The 18,705-nt window shown below is 32.0% G+C and overlaps 2 protein-coding genes across 2 annotated transcripts; both read left to right on the top strand.

Annotated features, from left to right (window-relative positions):
• Positions 1–4,176: 4,176 nt before the first annotated feature.
• Positions 4,177–7,601, top strand: LOC139521106 (uncharacterized). Its single transcript, XM_071314385.1, has 3 exons — positions 4,177–4,281; positions 4,688–5,959; positions 6,489–7,601. The coding sequence occupies exons 2-3, from the start codon at positions 4,697–4,699 to the stop codon at positions 6,861–6,863; spliced, it is 1,638 nt and encodes a 545-aa protein (XP_071170486.1). The 5' UTR covers positions 4,177–4,281; positions 4,688–4,696; the 3' UTR covers positions 6,864–7,601.
• Positions 7,602–10,345: 2,744 nt separating this feature from the next.
• On the top strand, positions 10,346–18,269 carry LOC139521105 (protein PBDC1-like). Its single transcript, XM_071314383.1, has 6 exons — positions 10,346–10,462; positions 13,858–13,923; positions 14,353–14,412; positions 15,551–15,691; positions 16,348–16,459; positions 17,900–18,269. Exons 1-6 carry the CDS (start codon positions 10,439–10,441, stop codon positions 17,986–17,988), a joined length of 492 nt encoding a protein of 163 aa, XP_071170484.1. The 5' UTR covers positions 10,346–10,438; the 3' UTR covers positions 17,989–18,269.
• Positions 18,270–18,705: the final 436 nt, after the last annotated feature.

Genomic DNA, 18,705 nt, shown 5'->3' with positions numbered 1-18,705 from the left:
GCATATTGTCTGACCATCTTTATCTTTGATGTTAGTACTGTTGGTATTTACTCTGCCATTAAGCTGTTTTGTAATGTTATATAGCTTTTCCATAGATATAAAGATTTGGTTTTGAAGTTTGGATGTACCTGTAGAAAACTTATTTCAAACGGGATAGCACATCCTCATTTTTACGGAAATGTTGTTAACCGTGCCCGGAAATTTAGAAATGATCCATGTAAACTTGTCGCTCCTTTAAAAAAACTTATTCTAAAAGGTTATCTATTCAACACCGTAATAAGATAATTGAATATTGTTTTTATTGGAATAAATATTGATTTTGTTATCAGTAGATTAAAAGCTAACTAAATTTTTCTAGTATGTTATATATATACATATTCATGGATCTACAATCTGTCGATACCTGTAACTTGGCATTGCACAAGGTCATGTTTTTCTCTGGCTGTATATGATGTCTTCACACTAAATCCATTGGATGTTGGATGTGTACGGATTGATAGTTTAGTCTTAGATGCATGATTTTTTTAATAGTTGTTAGTGGCTTTGAACTAGCTGTCAGGTAACTGCGAGTACTTTCAGATCTGTTCATTGTGTCTTTTTGTGTCGGGATGTATAAGTACCCGGCCACGTCCACTTATATTTTTGTCCATCTGATGAGTTAAGCCTTTTTCAACTGATTTTTATAGTTCGTTCTTATGTTGTACTGTTATACCACTGTTCCAGGTTAGGGGGAGTGTTGGGATCCCCCTAACATGTTTAACCCCACCACATTTTTTATGTATGTGCCTGTCCCAAGTCAGGAGCCTGTATATTCAGTGGTTGTCGTTTGTTTATGTGTTACATATTTGTTTTTCGTTCATTTTTTTACATATATAATGCCGTTAGTTTTCTCGTTTGAATTGTTTTACATTGTCTTATCGGGGCCTTTTATAGCTGACTATGCGGTATGAGCTTTGCTCATTGTTGAAGGCCGTACGGTGACCTATCATGTTGTTAATGTCTGTGTCATTTTGGTCTTTTGTGGATAGTTGTCTCATTGGCAATCATACCACATCTTCTTTTTTATATAGATATAGGAAGATGTGGTGTGAGTGCCAATGAGACAACTCTCCATACAAATAACAATTTAAAAAGTAAACCATTATAGGTTAAAGTACGGCCTTCAACACGGAGCCTTAGCTCACACCGAACAACAAGCTATAAAGGGCCCCAAAATTACTAGTGTAAAACCATTCAAACGGGAAAACCAACGGTCTAATCTATATAAACAAAACGAGAAACGAGAAACACGTATATATTACATAAACAAACGACAACTACTGTACATCAGATTCCTGACTTAGGACAGGTGCAAACATAACGTTTTAATGGATCCAAACCTTCTCCCTTTTTCTGAAACAATAGCATAACATCACAACAAAGAAAAACATACGATAAAATATCAATTGGCAGACTTAACTCAATCAAAAAACGTATGATTAAACAATGAACGAATAAATTTGATCTGCGATATCTGAATACAAATGCACAGTTAATTAAATATTAGAGACAAACATTCATGACCAAAAAGCTAATAAACAAATTCAAAAACAGGACATGACTGAGAAATATTTAACCAATCAATGTTCACTTTAGAAAAAAAGTTGTATTTGACAAAACTTATAGGAATTTTGGTCCTCAATGCTCTTCAACTTCGTACTTTATTTGGTCTTTTGTTTTTATTTTTTGGGGATTCGAGTGTCACTGATAAGTTTTGTGAATACGAAACGTGCGTATGGCTTTTATACAAAATTTAATCCTGGTATCTATGATAAGTATATTAAAGTCTGCCTCATATCTTGACTTACATCAATAAAATTGACAAATGAGGGTCGGTTGAAAACAAAACTTTACGAAAAAGAGATGATTTCAGCTTTCTAATTGTGAACTTTCCATTTCTGTGTAGCAACATTCCAGCAGCGCCGGCATACGGAGTATATATGATCTCCCAATTGGTACGATATTCCCGGGATTGTATTTTCTATCATGATTTCCTTGATAGAGGGTTGCTGCTCACAAGGAAGCTATTAAACAAAGAGTTCCAAATGGTGATGTTAAAAGCATCCCTTCGTAAATTTTACGGACGCCATCACGATTTTGTTGACCGTTATGGAATAACCGTTTCACAGATGATATCGGATATGTTCCTTACGTCGTAACTAAAATACCCTTCCCTTTTCATGAATGTGACCCAACGACTATTTACCGGTTTTGTAATTACATGAGCAACACGACGGGTGCCACATATGGAGCATGATCTGCTTACCCTTCCAGAGCACCTGAGATCACCCCCAGTTTTTTGTTGGAACAAAACGAATGTTATTGAAGGTAAAGCACATTAAATTTACTACTAAGGATGTACATTCTGGGGGAAGTGGATGAGATTTTAGTTACGACAGTTGAAAAAAATTCGTCATCATCTGCGACACAGATATTCCATAACGGTCAACCAACTCATGATCGCGTCCATAAAATATGCGAAAGATGATTTCAACTTCATCACTTGGAACTCTTTGTTTAATTCCTCCTTGTGAACAGCAACACATTTCAAAGGAAAGCCATAATAGGAAGTACAAGGCCTGGAAAATCGTATCAACTGGGAGATATCTAATCCGTATGCAATCGCTGCTGGAATATTGCTTCATAGAAACGGAAAGTTTACAATTGAGAAGCTAAGTCACCTCTTTTGTCGTAAAGTTTTGTTTTCAACCGACCCTCATTTCTAGATATTAACTTAAATAGGAGACAAGCTTTATCTGTTGTTTCCTTTATCTCAAGTTCGATGTGATAGATGCGTTCAACATATTAACCAAATTTCAAATTATGTAGAGAGAACATCATCTTCAGCGGAAAGTGAAATTAAAGGATACCGATATTTTTTTCTTTCTTCCTAAGAAGTTCTTGATATATGAAGTCAGCCCTAAATAAAGAAAGGAAAAGTCGACAAGAAGAGGAGCACAGTTGGTTCTCATGGGAATTACAATTGTTTTGTTGAAAACCACTTCCTCCAAACGTAACAAATATGTTTTAATCAAGAAATCCTGCATCTTGATAATGTCAAATAAAGATTTAAATAATCAGTCCGCAATCTTTGTTTCATAAAAAAAAGCCAACAAAGATAAAAAAAAAATATATCATCTTGTTTTAAGAAAAGAAGAAAAATTACATGGAAAACAAAAACCGGTTCAGTGAAACTTACATCATCAAGATTCTCATTTATTTTGTTTGCAACACATATGTTTGTTTTTGTATTTCCAAGAAAAAGTTGTTGTCGTTATGGGAAAAAACTGTCCTTCTTTTCTCATCGGGTTTTTTCTTTATGCATATGAGGCGTACATCAAACAGATGATTTTTAAGAGGGAAAAAATATGACAGAAATATCATTCAACTTAAATTTTCTCTGTACTGTAAAGTGTATTTTTTCACTGAATAATTGAAAGTTTGGTGACTATATTGATTTCATTTATCACAATAGAACTACATATGCAGTTAAATCTGCTTCACCTCTAATAACTTAAAATCTGGAAATTGATAGTGAAGGTCTTGAACTCTTACAAACAAGGAAATTCTGCTATTATTTACATTCCATTTTGTTGTAGTAGCATTATATCAGAACATGCATATACATGTAATACAAGATAAGATAGATTGTATTTCCAATAGAGGACCCATTATAGTCATAGTCAGTACATTGTTTTTTATATCACACACAATTGCAATAGACAATACACAAGAATAGAAAGAAATGAAATGTAAATTGAGTGAATAAAACATGTATAGTCACGTAAACTAGTATGTTTAGTGTTTCTTGACCATACACCAGAAGCAGCATCACATCCATTATAAAAATACCTTTTTGAGTCAAGTCCTCCTAGTGACTGATGCATATGAACAAATAGTATTGTTGTTTATATGCAGTGGTCTATCGGGGCTGCATTTTGTTTTAATCCTTCACGCGTGATAGAGAGTTAACGTCCTGTTAAATTGGAAATACATGATGGTCTTATATTAATTTGTCTTATACATAAACAAATAAATGGAAAAAACCTAAGATATGGAGTGTACAAATAATGACGAAAACACTAAGAGAAATTCCTATATATTAAGAAAAAACATTGCTTAAGCACCCTTCACAGTACCTCACTGGCTGTTATCTGTATATATCATCTGCACGCGCCTTCTGATTATACATACTAAACAACCTCTTCATGTGATCTATCAGCTGCAGATGGCCAGAACCTAGTAAGTATTTCTCATAACAGTTCAATATTATCTTGATATTTTGGTTACAATACTGTTTTTTTTTAATAACTTCGAAAACTAATGTTAATTTGGCAGCATGTCAATTATATCGTCTATGTTTGAAATTAATCCTCGCTGCATTCAAAAATAGATCATGTAATCGCAGGGTATCACAATAAGATTTTTTAATGTAAGTCACACTTACAATGGATATAAACATCTGTAGTCACACAAAAATATTTGCTTTCGATTGAAACAAATTTAACAGTAATTATGCAGCAATCAATTCGTTCAATAAATAATTGATGAAATCTGCAAGACATTCCGAAACACAAATACACATTGTATACATGCAGTTGCAGATAAGATATTTGTGTTTCATGTTGCTTTCATCTTAATTTTACAGATCAGAGTAATGCAGGTTGACTCCGAACCAACTGGAACTAATAGCAGTATTAGTAGTGGCAGTAATACTAATACCAATAACACAACTATTTCGAATTCAGAAGTATCTAAAGCAGTACATAGAGGACATACACGTTCTTTTTTCGGGAAAATGGCCGCAATTCCAACGCAGCACAGCAACACAGATTTATCGACACAAAAAGCGATACTTGAACAGCTCTTCTTGAAAAAGGAAATAGAGGGTGATTTTTGGTACGTTGTTGTCGCCGAATGGTTAGAGCAACTAAAGCGTTATACTGGAATTTCAAGTTTCAGAAAGTTTTTATATCACTCGAGGTCACACCCAGGTCCGATTATAACAAGACGAGATTACGCCCACACAGTGGATGTTGTCCACGAGGACGCATGGAGGATGTTAATTCAGTGGTATGGTATAGCAGAAGGTCATCGACCAATGAAACTTGTCGTCTACGCTTATTCCAGGGCACAGGAGATCGAACATAATTTGAACTCATTCAAAATAATGTTGGCCAATGCACCTGCTGAAGAGTTCCACAATGTAAGGTTTAGTAAACTTGAAAAGGTTGGTCATCTAGAATGGAAACTAAGAGATATTTATCAGATTCATAAAAATGAAAAAAGTCGCATTTGGGCAAAGTCTGACTCGGATAGTGAATGGCAGCTATTGTTAGACAGAGACAAATCTGTAGGAAAAGCTCTGATGATAGACTCAGATTTCACTAGACCAATTATTGCTATGGAAATATGTAAAGGAGATGGTGTTTGGAAAAATAGTCCAGGCTCGTCAGATTGTCCTCAGGACACATCTATTGGTCCTCTGTATGAACGAAATATTTTCGATGATATAACAAGCAACTGGGAAGTTGATATTCACGAACAAATAGACCACCTTGGAAAGAGTATGATCGACAACTTACATGTTAACTTTAATGCTTTTGTCCAAAGGGCTAAAGAATATGTTGACGAAAGAGATACGAATCTTAGGCATAGGGAACGAAATCTGTGCATGCGCGAAAACTATGTGGACAACATGGAAAAAACGATGAAAGAAAAAGACAGAAAACTTGACTCTGCTCTCCAGGACTACGAGAATCTCATAAGAATAAATGAAGAAAAGATAGAAGCGTTTGAAATTGAACATCTGAAGAAAATGGAAGAAATGGAAGTTGCGTTTGATCGTCGACTAATAGACATGAACAAACAAAGAGATGAGTTTGAGAGAGAAAGAGAGAACTTTCATCACGAACTACAGGTGAGAATGTCATTGGTTTGGTCTAAAATATTCAAAACAAATAAATACCATAACCATCAATGTATGATTAAAGGCGAATATTTACATTACTGACCATTACTATAAACTTGTTTCAAATAATTATTAAATAACTTTTGACGTACATTAATGCAGGATTTAACATTTCAAATATTGTATATTTTCATTCTAAAAAAGTACAATCACAGAAGTTCTGAACTCCGGGGAAAATTCAAAACGGAAAGCCACTAATCAAACAGCAAAATCAAAAGCTCATCAAACACATCAAACACATGGATAACAAATGTCATATTCCTGAATGTTAGTTTAATACAGTTTTGACTGGTTTCTTTACTATAAGTTTGCGGTTTAGCAACTTTAATAAATCTTGAAACTACATACGGGTTAGATGTTAGTTTTACAGCATTAGAAACCATAATGTTATCATGTTTAAATAATTTGTATATATAGGGTAACACACAAAGAACGAACATTTTGATAACGATACGCTTTGTGTAATTCTTTTTTTCAGAAAATGTCAGAAATGTACAGAATTCAAGAAAACAAGATAAAACTGGATATTGGTGGACAACAATTTTCGACATCGTTAACAACACTGACACGTGATTCTTCGTCTATGTTAGCTGCCATGTTCAGTGGACGCCATCAACTTAAAACTGAACCGGACGGTAGTCATTTCATTGACCGAGACGGAACTCACTTCCGATACATATTGAATTTTCTGCGTGATGGTTGCATTAAAGAAGGCACGCTTCCACCCAGTGAGTTCATTCTACGCGAGCTATTGGCAGAGGCAGAGTTTTATCAAATTTCTGGACTTGTCGAATATTTAAACACTTTGCTTTTTAAGACCGACGACTCTGGAGATACGCACAGCCTCGTTTAGGCAATTATTTGAGAAATTTGCCATTAACAATGTTCTTATAAATAGTTGATTTATCATGAAATGTCTTAAAGCCAAACATGAACATACTAATTAAGGAGTAGTGAGACTTAACTTGCACCTGCTACTGCTATGCTAGAGTGTTGAATATGTATATATATGCATTTGTAAACATAATAATATACTTTTTTTGGATGCCTAAACCTCTTAGTATCATCCCTTGGTGAATTCTGCATTAAGGTAAAAAAAAATATTTACTTTTGTGCACTAGTCACGAGGATGTTAAGACGATATCTAAAATCCCACTTACAAACATGTCCAAATGCATTTGCCCTTGATCTCTTTTCCATTTTAGTGACGGACTTGTATTTTTTTGTGGACCTCTGTTAGCAAACTAGATTTTCATTCTCAATTTTATATGGTGGAATTATTAAATTATTAAACTATTTTTATTGGCACTCTGGCATGGCAGTAAAATCAAAGATACAAAACTTTGAAGGAACTAAAATAACTATAACAATTGTTTTATGTTCTGACATCTTATATGATTATATATATTCTATGATATTATCTCATCCGCTTTATGTGAATTATGTTTTAATTTTATCTTCATTATATGTTTATGTGTTATGAATGAGAATGTATTGTTGTCACTATGTCCCGTCAAGGGTCCTTAATTGGGAAATAAAGAACTTTGAATTTTTAACTTTGAACTTTGTAGAATAAATGCTTTTTGATTCATATTAACTTTTTTTATGTTTAACACATTTACACGTAAGGTTGCAAGGAAAGAGGATGTGTGTGTCGTACTTATAACATACATATTTAACCAAATATTATATAGCATGTATCGATCGTATATTGGCACGACTACACCCCTTTATAAGCAGACTAGCTTTATGGTCAAATTCTAGTAAATATATATTTGTATAAATTTCATTTGAGTGATGAAGTTGATAACACTTATCGTGCCCTTTATGACATTGTTCCCCTTTAAACCAAATATTTTCTAACTGTACTCCAAAGATTTACCAACGGGTACTTGCTTTAAATAAATCCAATATTAAGCGCAATAGCAGTACTTTTCTAGATTTGAATATTTGTATTGGAGTTTCCCATGGGAAATAAAAAAATATTCGCGACAAAGAGAAGATTTTTCATTTTGAAGGAGGTCAGGATATTCTTTTGCCCATCTTTTGGCGTGTTTATTCCCACCTAGTTAATTATCCTCGTATCTGTAGGGACGTCTTTAAAAATTAACATATTAATTTTTGGCTGTACCTGTAGAATTCTTATTCAAAACGGCATTCTGGGCGCATTGCAATTAAGCTAGTATTTTTTTTTAAACACAGTATTCCATTTGTGCCAAAATATTACAACTGTTTCTGTGCCATTTTACATGTAACAAATATTATATATGAGTAGCTACAATATGCATGTATCCTTAATGCTAATGTAACAAATAAATACACATGGCATCCTTAATGCTAATGTAACAAATAAATGATTGGGTACAATACACATGGTATCCTTGACGCAAAGCAAGCGTTAGACCTCCACTTGCTTAGGCGATTAATCGAGTATATTCCTATTTCTCATACAAAACTGAATTCCCTTAGTGTATCAAATTAATATTGTTCACATGTTCGAGGGGACAAGATGGACATACTTCCAACGGAGACCAAAACGAGTCTGTATATTTTCATTTAACCACACGTGTACTTAGTATCTAATCGTTGGAACTGGAGACAGACGTATGAATGTACAACAAAAAACAACACTTGTAAAGCCAGACGCAAAGCTGACGTGGACAGCAACTAATATGTATAACTGTATATAGATCAACAAAAAGTCGAATCTTAGCAATAATTAAGGACTCAGAATTAATCAGAATTGCACAGAACCAGAAAAAACTAATCAGAATTGCACAGAATCAGAAAAACTCGGATTCAAAAAGCAGCTGTTGACATTTCGGAAATACAATTCAAGATTATCTTGGTTAACCGAAAATTGAGCAGATGTATACTGTGTTTTATTTTTATTATCAAAAGTCTCATTTGAAATCATACCTTTTATTTATATAGTTTACCAATATTATTGGCGCTTATGATGAAATACCATGTTTTGCACAAATCAAACACTTTGTTCCAAATGAAATAAAAAATCCCTTAGGCGTTAAAACAAATACCGCCTAATTTTTAATACTAGTATATTATTGTTTATTAAGCCCGTAATGTTAGATACTATCCATGTTAAATCATTGGTCATTTGAATAAAATTCGTAAAGGATATCAATAAAACGCCGAAGTTAGATTTTTATTATCTAATGGCATGTAATGCTGAGACACTCTGAGTGGTCGTTGGTCAACATGATTCTGATTCTGATTACATGCTGGTAATTCTAAGTAACCGTCTTGTAACATACTTCTAATGGGATGGTGACATATTCTGAGCAATCATGGGGTTACAAACATATGATAGTATGCTAACAAACTCTGAATGAGCAGTCGGGTAATGGATATCTTGTATTAAATATCATGATCTTATTCTTTGAAGGAACCGTGGGGTAACCCAGCTTTAGATGGCATGCTGACACAGTCTGAGGAACCATGTTGTGTTTTCACTAGAGGAGAAGGTATGATAAGGTAACCTTTGCCCAGTATTTCTCAGTATTATATTTTTGTATTATATTTGTTCTTATATCGCAAAGGCTTCCAAAATAGCTTCAGTTTCATGTCTTGTAATTGGTATTTAATCTTGAGCAAAGGTTTTTTCCAACGAGATATTATGCTACAGTACTAAATGTATTTGACAAATAAGTTTGGTTTACAGTGGCGGATCAAGGATCAGTCACGAAAAAAAGGGGGACACTGACTGCTTCAGTGATTTCGTATTAAAGCAACAACAAACATCGCGGAATAGGTGGGGTGGGGTGGGGTGGAGCTCAGCGGATTCAGGTGGTGCTCCATCCCACCCCACCCCACCCACCCTACCTATTCCGCAATGTTAATTTCGAAATGCCATTTCTCATTATAGAACCTTTAAGACAAAATTAAATCTAAATTTAAGTAAAGATTAAAAGCCTCTTCAGTTTTTTAAATGGCCATGCAGGTTGATGTTGAATTTCATAAGCTCTTCAAATCACATCTATTTTACACCAGTAGATTCAAACTGTTTTCTGTGGACTATTGACTGATACAAGTGGCAGAAACATATAGAAAAGTATTAAAAGTAATCCTTTATTTAAAATCGGGTTGCATATTATAACAAGGAACATGAGCTCATTAACAACTGTTAACAATATGTTAACAACTGATGAAATTTAGTTTTCAGCACTTTTCTGACAGATAATTTGTGATAATCATTAAATCACAGCAAAAACTATGACATCTTCCGACAAAATCGCAATTCGCTGATCTTAGCAAATATGTTCCGAGAGGTTTTAGGTCCGAGATCATTCGGTCTGGAGTTGATTCAAACGCATCTGAATCTCTGCTGCGCTTCAAAGGTCGAAAAAAATAAATTATATATCAATCTACTTTACTACATTGAACTTTTTTTTTTAGCAGACAGGAAGCATGGCATTTGATTTAGGAGGATTGGTAAGAAAAGAAAGATAATCTGGAACAACTTAAGTACAGACAAATGCAAAATCATTGGGTCTCAAAGTCAAGAACAAAATTTGCTCTCAGACGAGTAAAAGTCCAGCCGAAAAAGGTCTACGGCGTTATGACGTTGTTGTGTAACCGGAGCTAGTCCGAGATTACTCCGACGTCCAACGGCTGTTTTGCAAGACAAGCTGGGGCCATGGGACGTCAGAGCTCGTCCCATATCAAAAAGTGGATATTTGCCCGTCCAAAATAGAGGGGGGTTAGGAGGGGTCCTGATCCCGAAATCCCGGGCTAAAAAACACGAAAAAAAAATTATCTCGAGGTCCCGAAATTCGAAAAATTGAATTCCCGGATCGCGAAAGGGTCAATCCCGAAATCCCGAGCTTAAAAACACCTGATCCTGGAGTCCCGATAAAGGTCCTATCCCCCCTCAAAATAGATGCGCTGCTTCGTCGCTTACAAAATCGCCATTTTGAACTTGTTTTTATTGTGTTATCCCTTTCCTTTAATAAAACTGCCACTCCAGTATAGTGTTATAACGTTAAGTTATCTCAAAATGACCAAAATTAGGTGAACAAATTTCCGGATTCAGATTGATAAATACTCAATAAAACACCAGGCAAGCTAGACAAAAAGAATGACAAGTCGAGTAGAAAACATGAAACACAAACAAGTACATAAAAAGAATACGGAAGCCCCTTGAAAGGAAATTCAGAAAATAAATTAATATTTGTCTTATTTATAGATCAATAGTCAACCTCATACATTGTTGAAGTGGTAACTAGAAGGGACATTTTAATTGCCAATCAACTATCAAGAAAAATCCAAGCGTGTCAGTTGAGAGAAACACAAAACATTTAATACTAATAATAGTTAATGAATTATTTAGTTTCAATTTCTTCACTCACTGTCCTCTAAAATTAGTATATGTACCCAATGGCTACAATTTTTCATTCAAAACTGCTGCAAAATTGTTCTTTAAAATGTACATGTGTCATTTCATTTGGTTGGTTTGCTGTTGGATTTCTGTTCCATTGATGTTAACCCATTTCCTACTTTACCATATTCTTACATATACATGTATAACATGTATAAACAAATGTTTGTGATGAAAAAAAGTGCAAAGAATTTTATAAGTTAACAATAAAAAAAAAATCAATATTTATTGGGGCCATCAGGGCAAGTAACTTTTTTTTACAGTTTTACTTGCCCAGGGAAAAGTGCTCACAATAAATATTTCCATACCCCTGAAAAGTAATAAAAGACAACACCGAAGACCAAGCAATTATGTGTGTGAAAACTAACCCATACAAACAGGGGTAGATTAGCTCTTGTTATTCTGTTAAGTTCACTCTGAGTCTGACTTCTTCTGGTACAACAATCAGGAACATATACATGTATATTGACAGGACTCAACACTACCTAATGTTGATAGTTAATAGAAATAAGATATAGAAATGAACATGCTTAAAAATTACAACGCTATTATCCTAATAATTTCTGATAATATCAATAAAATGTCATTCAGACTAGTTTAATAGTGATGCCAGTGTATCAAACTTGTATTCTGTCAATTCAAATTTGTTAAAATTGCATTCATTTCTTCACAGAATGCAAACTGTAATAAAAAAAAATGGTACTGATTGCATTCCTAAATTCACAATTCATATATAAAACACTTCACATCAAATAAATCAAACTTATTTTTGGTAATTTTAAATGACAATATTTATCTACTTTATGATAAAACTTGTATACTTAAATTAGAATTATGTGGCTAATTAATTGAGCAGTTCTGATAGTCAGTAAGAGGCTACCAAAATCCATAAATCTTGTGAAGTCAAATTTATAATAAAAAGCCTATCAGATTCATTTCCCTGTAGATACATAGATATAGGATACATGTATACTGTTCTCAGCTATAATTTGACAACAATTCATAATAAAAAAATGGTGCAAAATTATCTCCCGTTTTATTTAACTACCTAACTAAAATTCAGTTTAGAAAGAACCAAATGTTTAGAATTTTAGATTCACAAAATTAGCCAAAGTTTTAATGTATGTGAGCCAAATTGTCCACAGGAAGATTGAAATTAATGAAAAGGCAAAAAGTCCTTATTAAGGTAGCACAATACAAAGATTTTATAACTCCAACTCCCAAGTTTTAAAATGCTGTAACTTTCTTAATAATGCTTGAAATTTTTTAAAAGTGGTAGTTTTGGAAGGCTAACAGATTACTCTTTCAAATAAATGCAATGTTAGTATTATGCAACAATTATGTAACCAATTATAATGTTAACTGTGTCTAAAATATTTTACAGCAAATTTCCACTTTCAAATGAAATTAGCTTCTGCATAAGTATCCCTAGAGGGTTGATTTTATTATATGTTGTTCCTATTGCCATTATCTACAAAAGGGTGTCTCAGATTTCAGATAGAATGTATAGAACAAATTTTATACCTAATCAAACATTATCTTCTTTTATGTGGTTAGGATGTTTACACTAATTAGAGATTTATGAGAGAATGGTATACCATAGAGACAATTTGAGACACCCTTTTGAAGCCCATGATGTGTTGATTAAGATTTCGTTAAAATTTTCTGTATAGTTAAAGAGATGATAGAGCTAAATTCATTCAAGTAAACTGACCCAGATTTTGCCACTAATTACATAATAATTGATTACATAATGATTGCATAATAAACATATTGCAACCATTTAAAAGATTAATCTTTTATCTATCAATATATACCTCTTTTATTATTTTCTATGCATTCATAAGAAAGTTACAGCATTTTAAAGGTTAGTGATTGGAAGTAAAAAATCTTTGTATTGTGCTACCTTAAAGAATTCTACATTGAAAGTCTTACGCTCACACTGGCTCTTGCAAGAAAAATTCATGATTTAATGAAATTACAGGGTTTATACACTAATCGATTTCTAAATATAGTAAATATTTCAAATAACAATTGTAAATCCAATTAGAACTAACACTACATGTACAAAAGGTAAAAGAATGATGATTAACTTAAATTAATATGTCTTGACTTCGACAAATACATCCAAGTTGGATTTCCAAAAGCACCCAATTGAAAATTCACCAAATAACTATAAAACAAGGTAATGGAAAATTTTAAGAAGCGTGAAAAAGTGGGAAATACCCATTCTATTTAAATGAAAGCCCATTATTGAAACATAGAAAATTATATTTTTAAATCAAATTTTACTGTCATGACTGTATGAAAATAATGAGATGTTGTATGATTGCAAATGATACAACTATTCACCAAGGTTTTGACATGTTATTGGAAGAAATCAAGTGATACAATGTTTACATGTATGGTATCTGTGTTCAAGTAAGTCACGCTTTATTTTATATTACAGAATGCAAATCAGCTTCAGTCAGCATCAAGTGTTTTATCTTCAGATGCCTCTAAATATGAGAACAGGGTAAATATATTTAAATCATTGTGCCTTTATTATATGTAAAAGTATTGGTGAAAATATATTAAAGATAATTTAAAATGAAGGATACAAATGTACATGTACATGTATATAAGGATTTAGTAAGGCTGTAATGGTTGTTTTAGTACATGGCATTAGAAATTTAGTTATATAGACTGAATAATCTGTTAAACTATGTATTAAGAAGAAAAAATGACATGTATATTTACTGTAAATTGTAATAGGCTTATATTTAAAGCACAAATGTTTAGGTGGTACAAATTGACTTTTTAAATTGAGGATGTTGAAAAACAAAAGAGCATTAAAAATATATAGAAATAATAACATTTTAATGTAATATTTTCAAAAATATATATGATTAGAGAATTAGTAATAATAATACAAAAATAAAATGGAGTGTTATTCTATTTTCAGGAAGAACTTGAATTTGAATGGGCTAAAAAAGCTTATCACCATGCTGAAACATATTTTAATGTAAGATTTTATTATATTACATGTATAGACAAACATTTTTTTTACATATAAAACATGTTCTGGTATGTTTCCATGTGTTTTATATATATATAGTTACAGACTAAATGCTTTTAAAGGAAGTTAGTTGCTTATGTTACTGAAAAACAAATTTATAAATAATTTCTTATAATTACATTACCTACAAATGTATAACAAAAAGAAGATGTGGTATGATTGCCAATGAGACAACATTTCACAAGATAACAAATGACACAGAAATTAACATCTTTAGGTCACTGTACGACCTTCAACACTGAGCAAAGCCCATACAGCATAGTCAGCTATAAAAGACTCCAAAATGACAAATGTAAAATAATTCACATGAGAAAACTAACGTTCTAATTTATGTACAAAAACATGAATGAAAAACAAATATGTAACACAGCAACAGACAACAACCACTGTATTACAGTCTCCTGACTTGGGACAGACACATTTACCTGTATGCTTAATGTTGATTGGCTGACAACAACAGCAAGGCTCTCCATTATAATATTTTATATCCGTATACAATACAAGATACAATAGCTATATGACTGCATATTATATACTTGACAATGTTAAAGTAAAATGTTGAAAAACAAAGGAAAAGCCTGATAACACTCTTTAATTTCATGGTTGTTGCATATATAAAATTGTTACAATAAGTATTGAATGGTTCTTTATATAATTTTATAAGGTTGTTAAAGGGTTAATTGTGTGCACATTTTTTTTTTTATAAAACGATGCACTTTACCTTTGATACATGAATGTAACCAGCACAAGGAAAGATTATAGCTGAAAATTATGCATTGAAATCACAAATATAATAACCATGTGAAAATCTCCATGTTTACAGAAATATATTTTATTTATAGTTATAGGTCAAGAAACAGCAAGTAACAGTAAATGGGCTATGTCAAAAATGTTACTATCTAAACTAATGCTTATATAGTTTGAAAGAATTCAATCAGTAAATATTCAGATGATAAAAGAGATAAATGCATTATTTTTTTTGTTGATTTTCAGTTATAGTTCAAGAGCCAAAGTTACATGCACACTTTTTACCAAAATCTGTGACTGGCCATTTACTGCAAATGTTTGATTATTTATATTTCAGTTGATTAGCTCTGTTAATCCTGCAATACTGAAACTAACAAAAATAGACACAGACATCTACTCACATTTCCGTGATGAGTTCCCAGATTTTAAGATTGATGTTATTGATGTTGAGCAAATGAAATCAGCAGAAGGAAAAGAGGTTCTTATATTATTCCTTTTTATCTGATATTAAATCATGTTATAAAAGTATTCAGATTATATGGATGTGGTTGTGAAGATTTTAATTTAATTGTACAGACATTTTTGTTGGCTTTCTTTTCACTAGAAAAGTTCCATATCTTTTGATAAATTTCAACTTGGTATTAGGCTGATATAGAGTAAGACAAGGTTAAACATGTTTACTGGCACCAAACTTTCCCCCTAACCTGGGACTGGTGTAACAGTACACCATATAAAGAACAAACTATAAAAATAAGTTGAAAAGTAATAAACTCGTCTGATCTATAAGAAGCACAAAAAAAACCCCACAAAAGACACTAAGTACAAATCTGAGAGTACTCAGTTATTGAAAGCTAGTTCATACCCAATAACAACTAATAAAAAAATCATGTTTCTAATACTTACCGGTAAATTGACAACTGTAAAATATATAGCTTTATGCTGTGGGAATAGTTGGATTTGTCTCCCTTTTAGAACAATTTTGCTTATAGAGTTTGTGAATACAAGTATTTTGAGATTTAGCAATTTAAAGTGTAATACAATGATAAAAGTTTAAATGTTAAACTGTTTATATTCTTAAATGTTTGAAAGAAAGATCAGATTATTTCATTTTCTACATATATATATTTTTTTCAGAAATGGCGCTCATTTTGTGAGTTTTACAAAGAAAAGGTTGAAGATTATAACATGGGATCATTACTTAGAACTGATTGTACACAAGATTATTCTGAAGAAAATTCATTTTTAGGTAAAGAGTTTTATTATGACATACTTCCCATGACAACATCACATCAATGCATAGGAATGAATTATAACTAGTTATTATTTTATGGTTATAGCATTGAATGTTCTTGTTATTTTATATTCTAATATGACGTGCTTCTTTCACTTTGTGAATAAACCCATGCTCTAAATTCAATAAAATTTGTTTGCACATGCATACATTGACTACAGCAAAATAATTTTATCAAATTGGTATGCATTTAATATATTTTATTAACTTAGAACACTTCTTAACTCTTAAATGATGCACATGTTGTTACTGATTCATTCATTGCTGCAAATGGAAATTTACATATTTGACCTAGATACAACAACCATGTTGGCTGTTCAAAACTCCTCCCTTTGAAAAATCACATTGCCAGTCGTTTGCTTTTTCCAAACAAAAAAGGGATGTTTACAGAAGAGCCTACACAATCCCTCTATACTGATACACATTGGACATAGAAATTACCTTAATTGTCCTTATCAGAATCGAAATAATTGATGCAAGCTATATTTTATTGTAGTTTTAACATGGGTATGGATTATATTCGTGTTATTTTAGTACTCACTATCGCTGGAGCAAAAATAATCATGAATATAATGCCTACCCATGTTAAAACTACAATAAAGTATAGCTTGCATCAATTATTTCTTAAGTATTGTAAAATTGTTTACATAAATTAATTCTTTTATGAATGTATTATTCACAAGATGCTTCTGTCAATGATTTTACGTCACGATATAATTACAAAGAGAAGAATTCAATTCTTCAGTACATTGCAAATTACTTCTCATGGTTGTATGCAGGACTTGAGATAAAGTACTGGTTATTATATGAACATCTGGTTGTTTAATTGCATAACTTATTTAAGTTTTCATCTGATTTAAATGAGACTTATACAACACTCATGTCTGTTGCAAGTGCCTCTAATTTCTGTTGAATGTATTTTGGAAACACACTAGATCATAAGGAATAAAATGTGTGTAAAAGAAATTTAATTGAAATTTATTTTTAGTCCATGTTGTACAACTTTTATTGTTGGAGCAGAAAAACTGTAATATCAAAGGGAGATAACTTCTGCTCTTCATCTTTTAATGCTTTATCAAGACTGCTCTTATTTATTTTTGTTTAATTATTTGCCTCTAAAATCAGAATTTTTTTTAAATAGTGCTGTGTTTAAAGTTGAAGACATATCATGAAATTAATGATGTGTTTTATAAAATAAGTTTATACACCATTTTAATAACCAACTACCAACTTTTGACATGTTTTTTGCCAATAAAAATGGAGAAAGATAATTTGAACAGCTACTAAATTTTATCATGTATGGGTATATCTGTAACTTTATTTGTAGCATTGTCTGTTATGTCATTTTATGAATACAAGTCTAGCTTTAATAAAGTATAATATTTTCTTTTACAGTTGTGAGGATACAGTTTTTAGCAGTTGAAATAGCCAGAAATCGTGAAGGACTTAATTCAAATTTAAGATTTAAGAAAGACACATCATGACAGAGCTTATCATATGTATAACCAGGACAGATTCTTTGATCGACCTAAAACTTCTGTCAGTTGAAGCTACATGTGTTTCAGAACTGATCAAATACTATAGAACATGTGTCTGTATAAATCATACAAATTACTTTTATTTTATAAAACACAGATTTGTAAAACATTCAAACTACTAGATTGAAAAGTGTTCAGTGAAGATTTGAATCATTATGTAAAATTAATTAGCCTTTCTGATTTGTAATTATGCATTGACTGTTTTAATACATATTTTGGGCTTTTGATTGAAGGATTTGTTAAATTCTATTATGTTTTTCTGCTGTATAATTTTTATGTAAAATGTGAAGAACAATTTCCACTTTTTATGCCCCACCTACAATAGAAGAGGGGCATTAAGTTTTCTGGTCTGTGCTTCAGTTCGTTTGTTCATCTGTCCAACCGTTCGTCCCATTTCAGGTTAAAGTTTTTGATGAAGCTGAAGTTTGATCAACTTTAAACTTAGTACACGTGTTCCTTATGATATTATCTTTCTAATTTTAAAGCCAAATTAGAGTTATGACTCCAATTTCATGGTCCACTGAACATAGAAAATGAAAGTGCAAGTTTCAGGTTAAAGTTTTTGGTCAAGGTTGTTTTTGAGGAAGTTGAAGTCAAATCAACTTGAAACTTAGTACACATGTTCCCTATGGTATGATCTTTCTAATTTTAATGCCAAATTAA

This window comes from Mytilus edulis, chromosome 4, assembly GCF_963676685.1.
Source record: "Mytilus edulis chromosome 4, xbMytEdul2.2, whole genome shotgun sequence".
NCBI classification, from domain to species: domain Eukaryota; kingdom Metazoa; phylum Mollusca; class Bivalvia; order Mytilida; family Mytilidae; genus Mytilus; species Mytilus edulis.
This window is presented reverse-complemented; position numbering and strand designations above follow the sequence as displayed.

Coding starts and splice junctions, on each gene's coding strand:
- LOC139521106 (XM_071314385.1), top strand. CDS start 4,697: ATGCAGGTTGACTCCGAACCAACTGGAACTAATAGCAGTATTAGTAGT. Junction 5,960..6,488: donor ACTTTCATCACGAACTACAG/GTGAGAATGTCA, acceptor TCTTTTTTTCAG/AAAATGTCAGAAATGTACAG.
- LOC139521105 (XM_071314383.1), top strand. CDS start 10,439: ATGGCATTTGATTTAGGAGGATTG. Junction 10,463..13,857: donor CATTTGATTTAGGAGGATTG/GTAAGAAAAGAA, acceptor TTTATATTACAG/AATGCAAATCAGCTTCAGTC. Junction 13,924..14,352: donor CCTCTAAATATGAGAACAGG/GTAAATATATTT, acceptor TTCTATTTTCAG/GAAGAACTTGAATTTGAATG.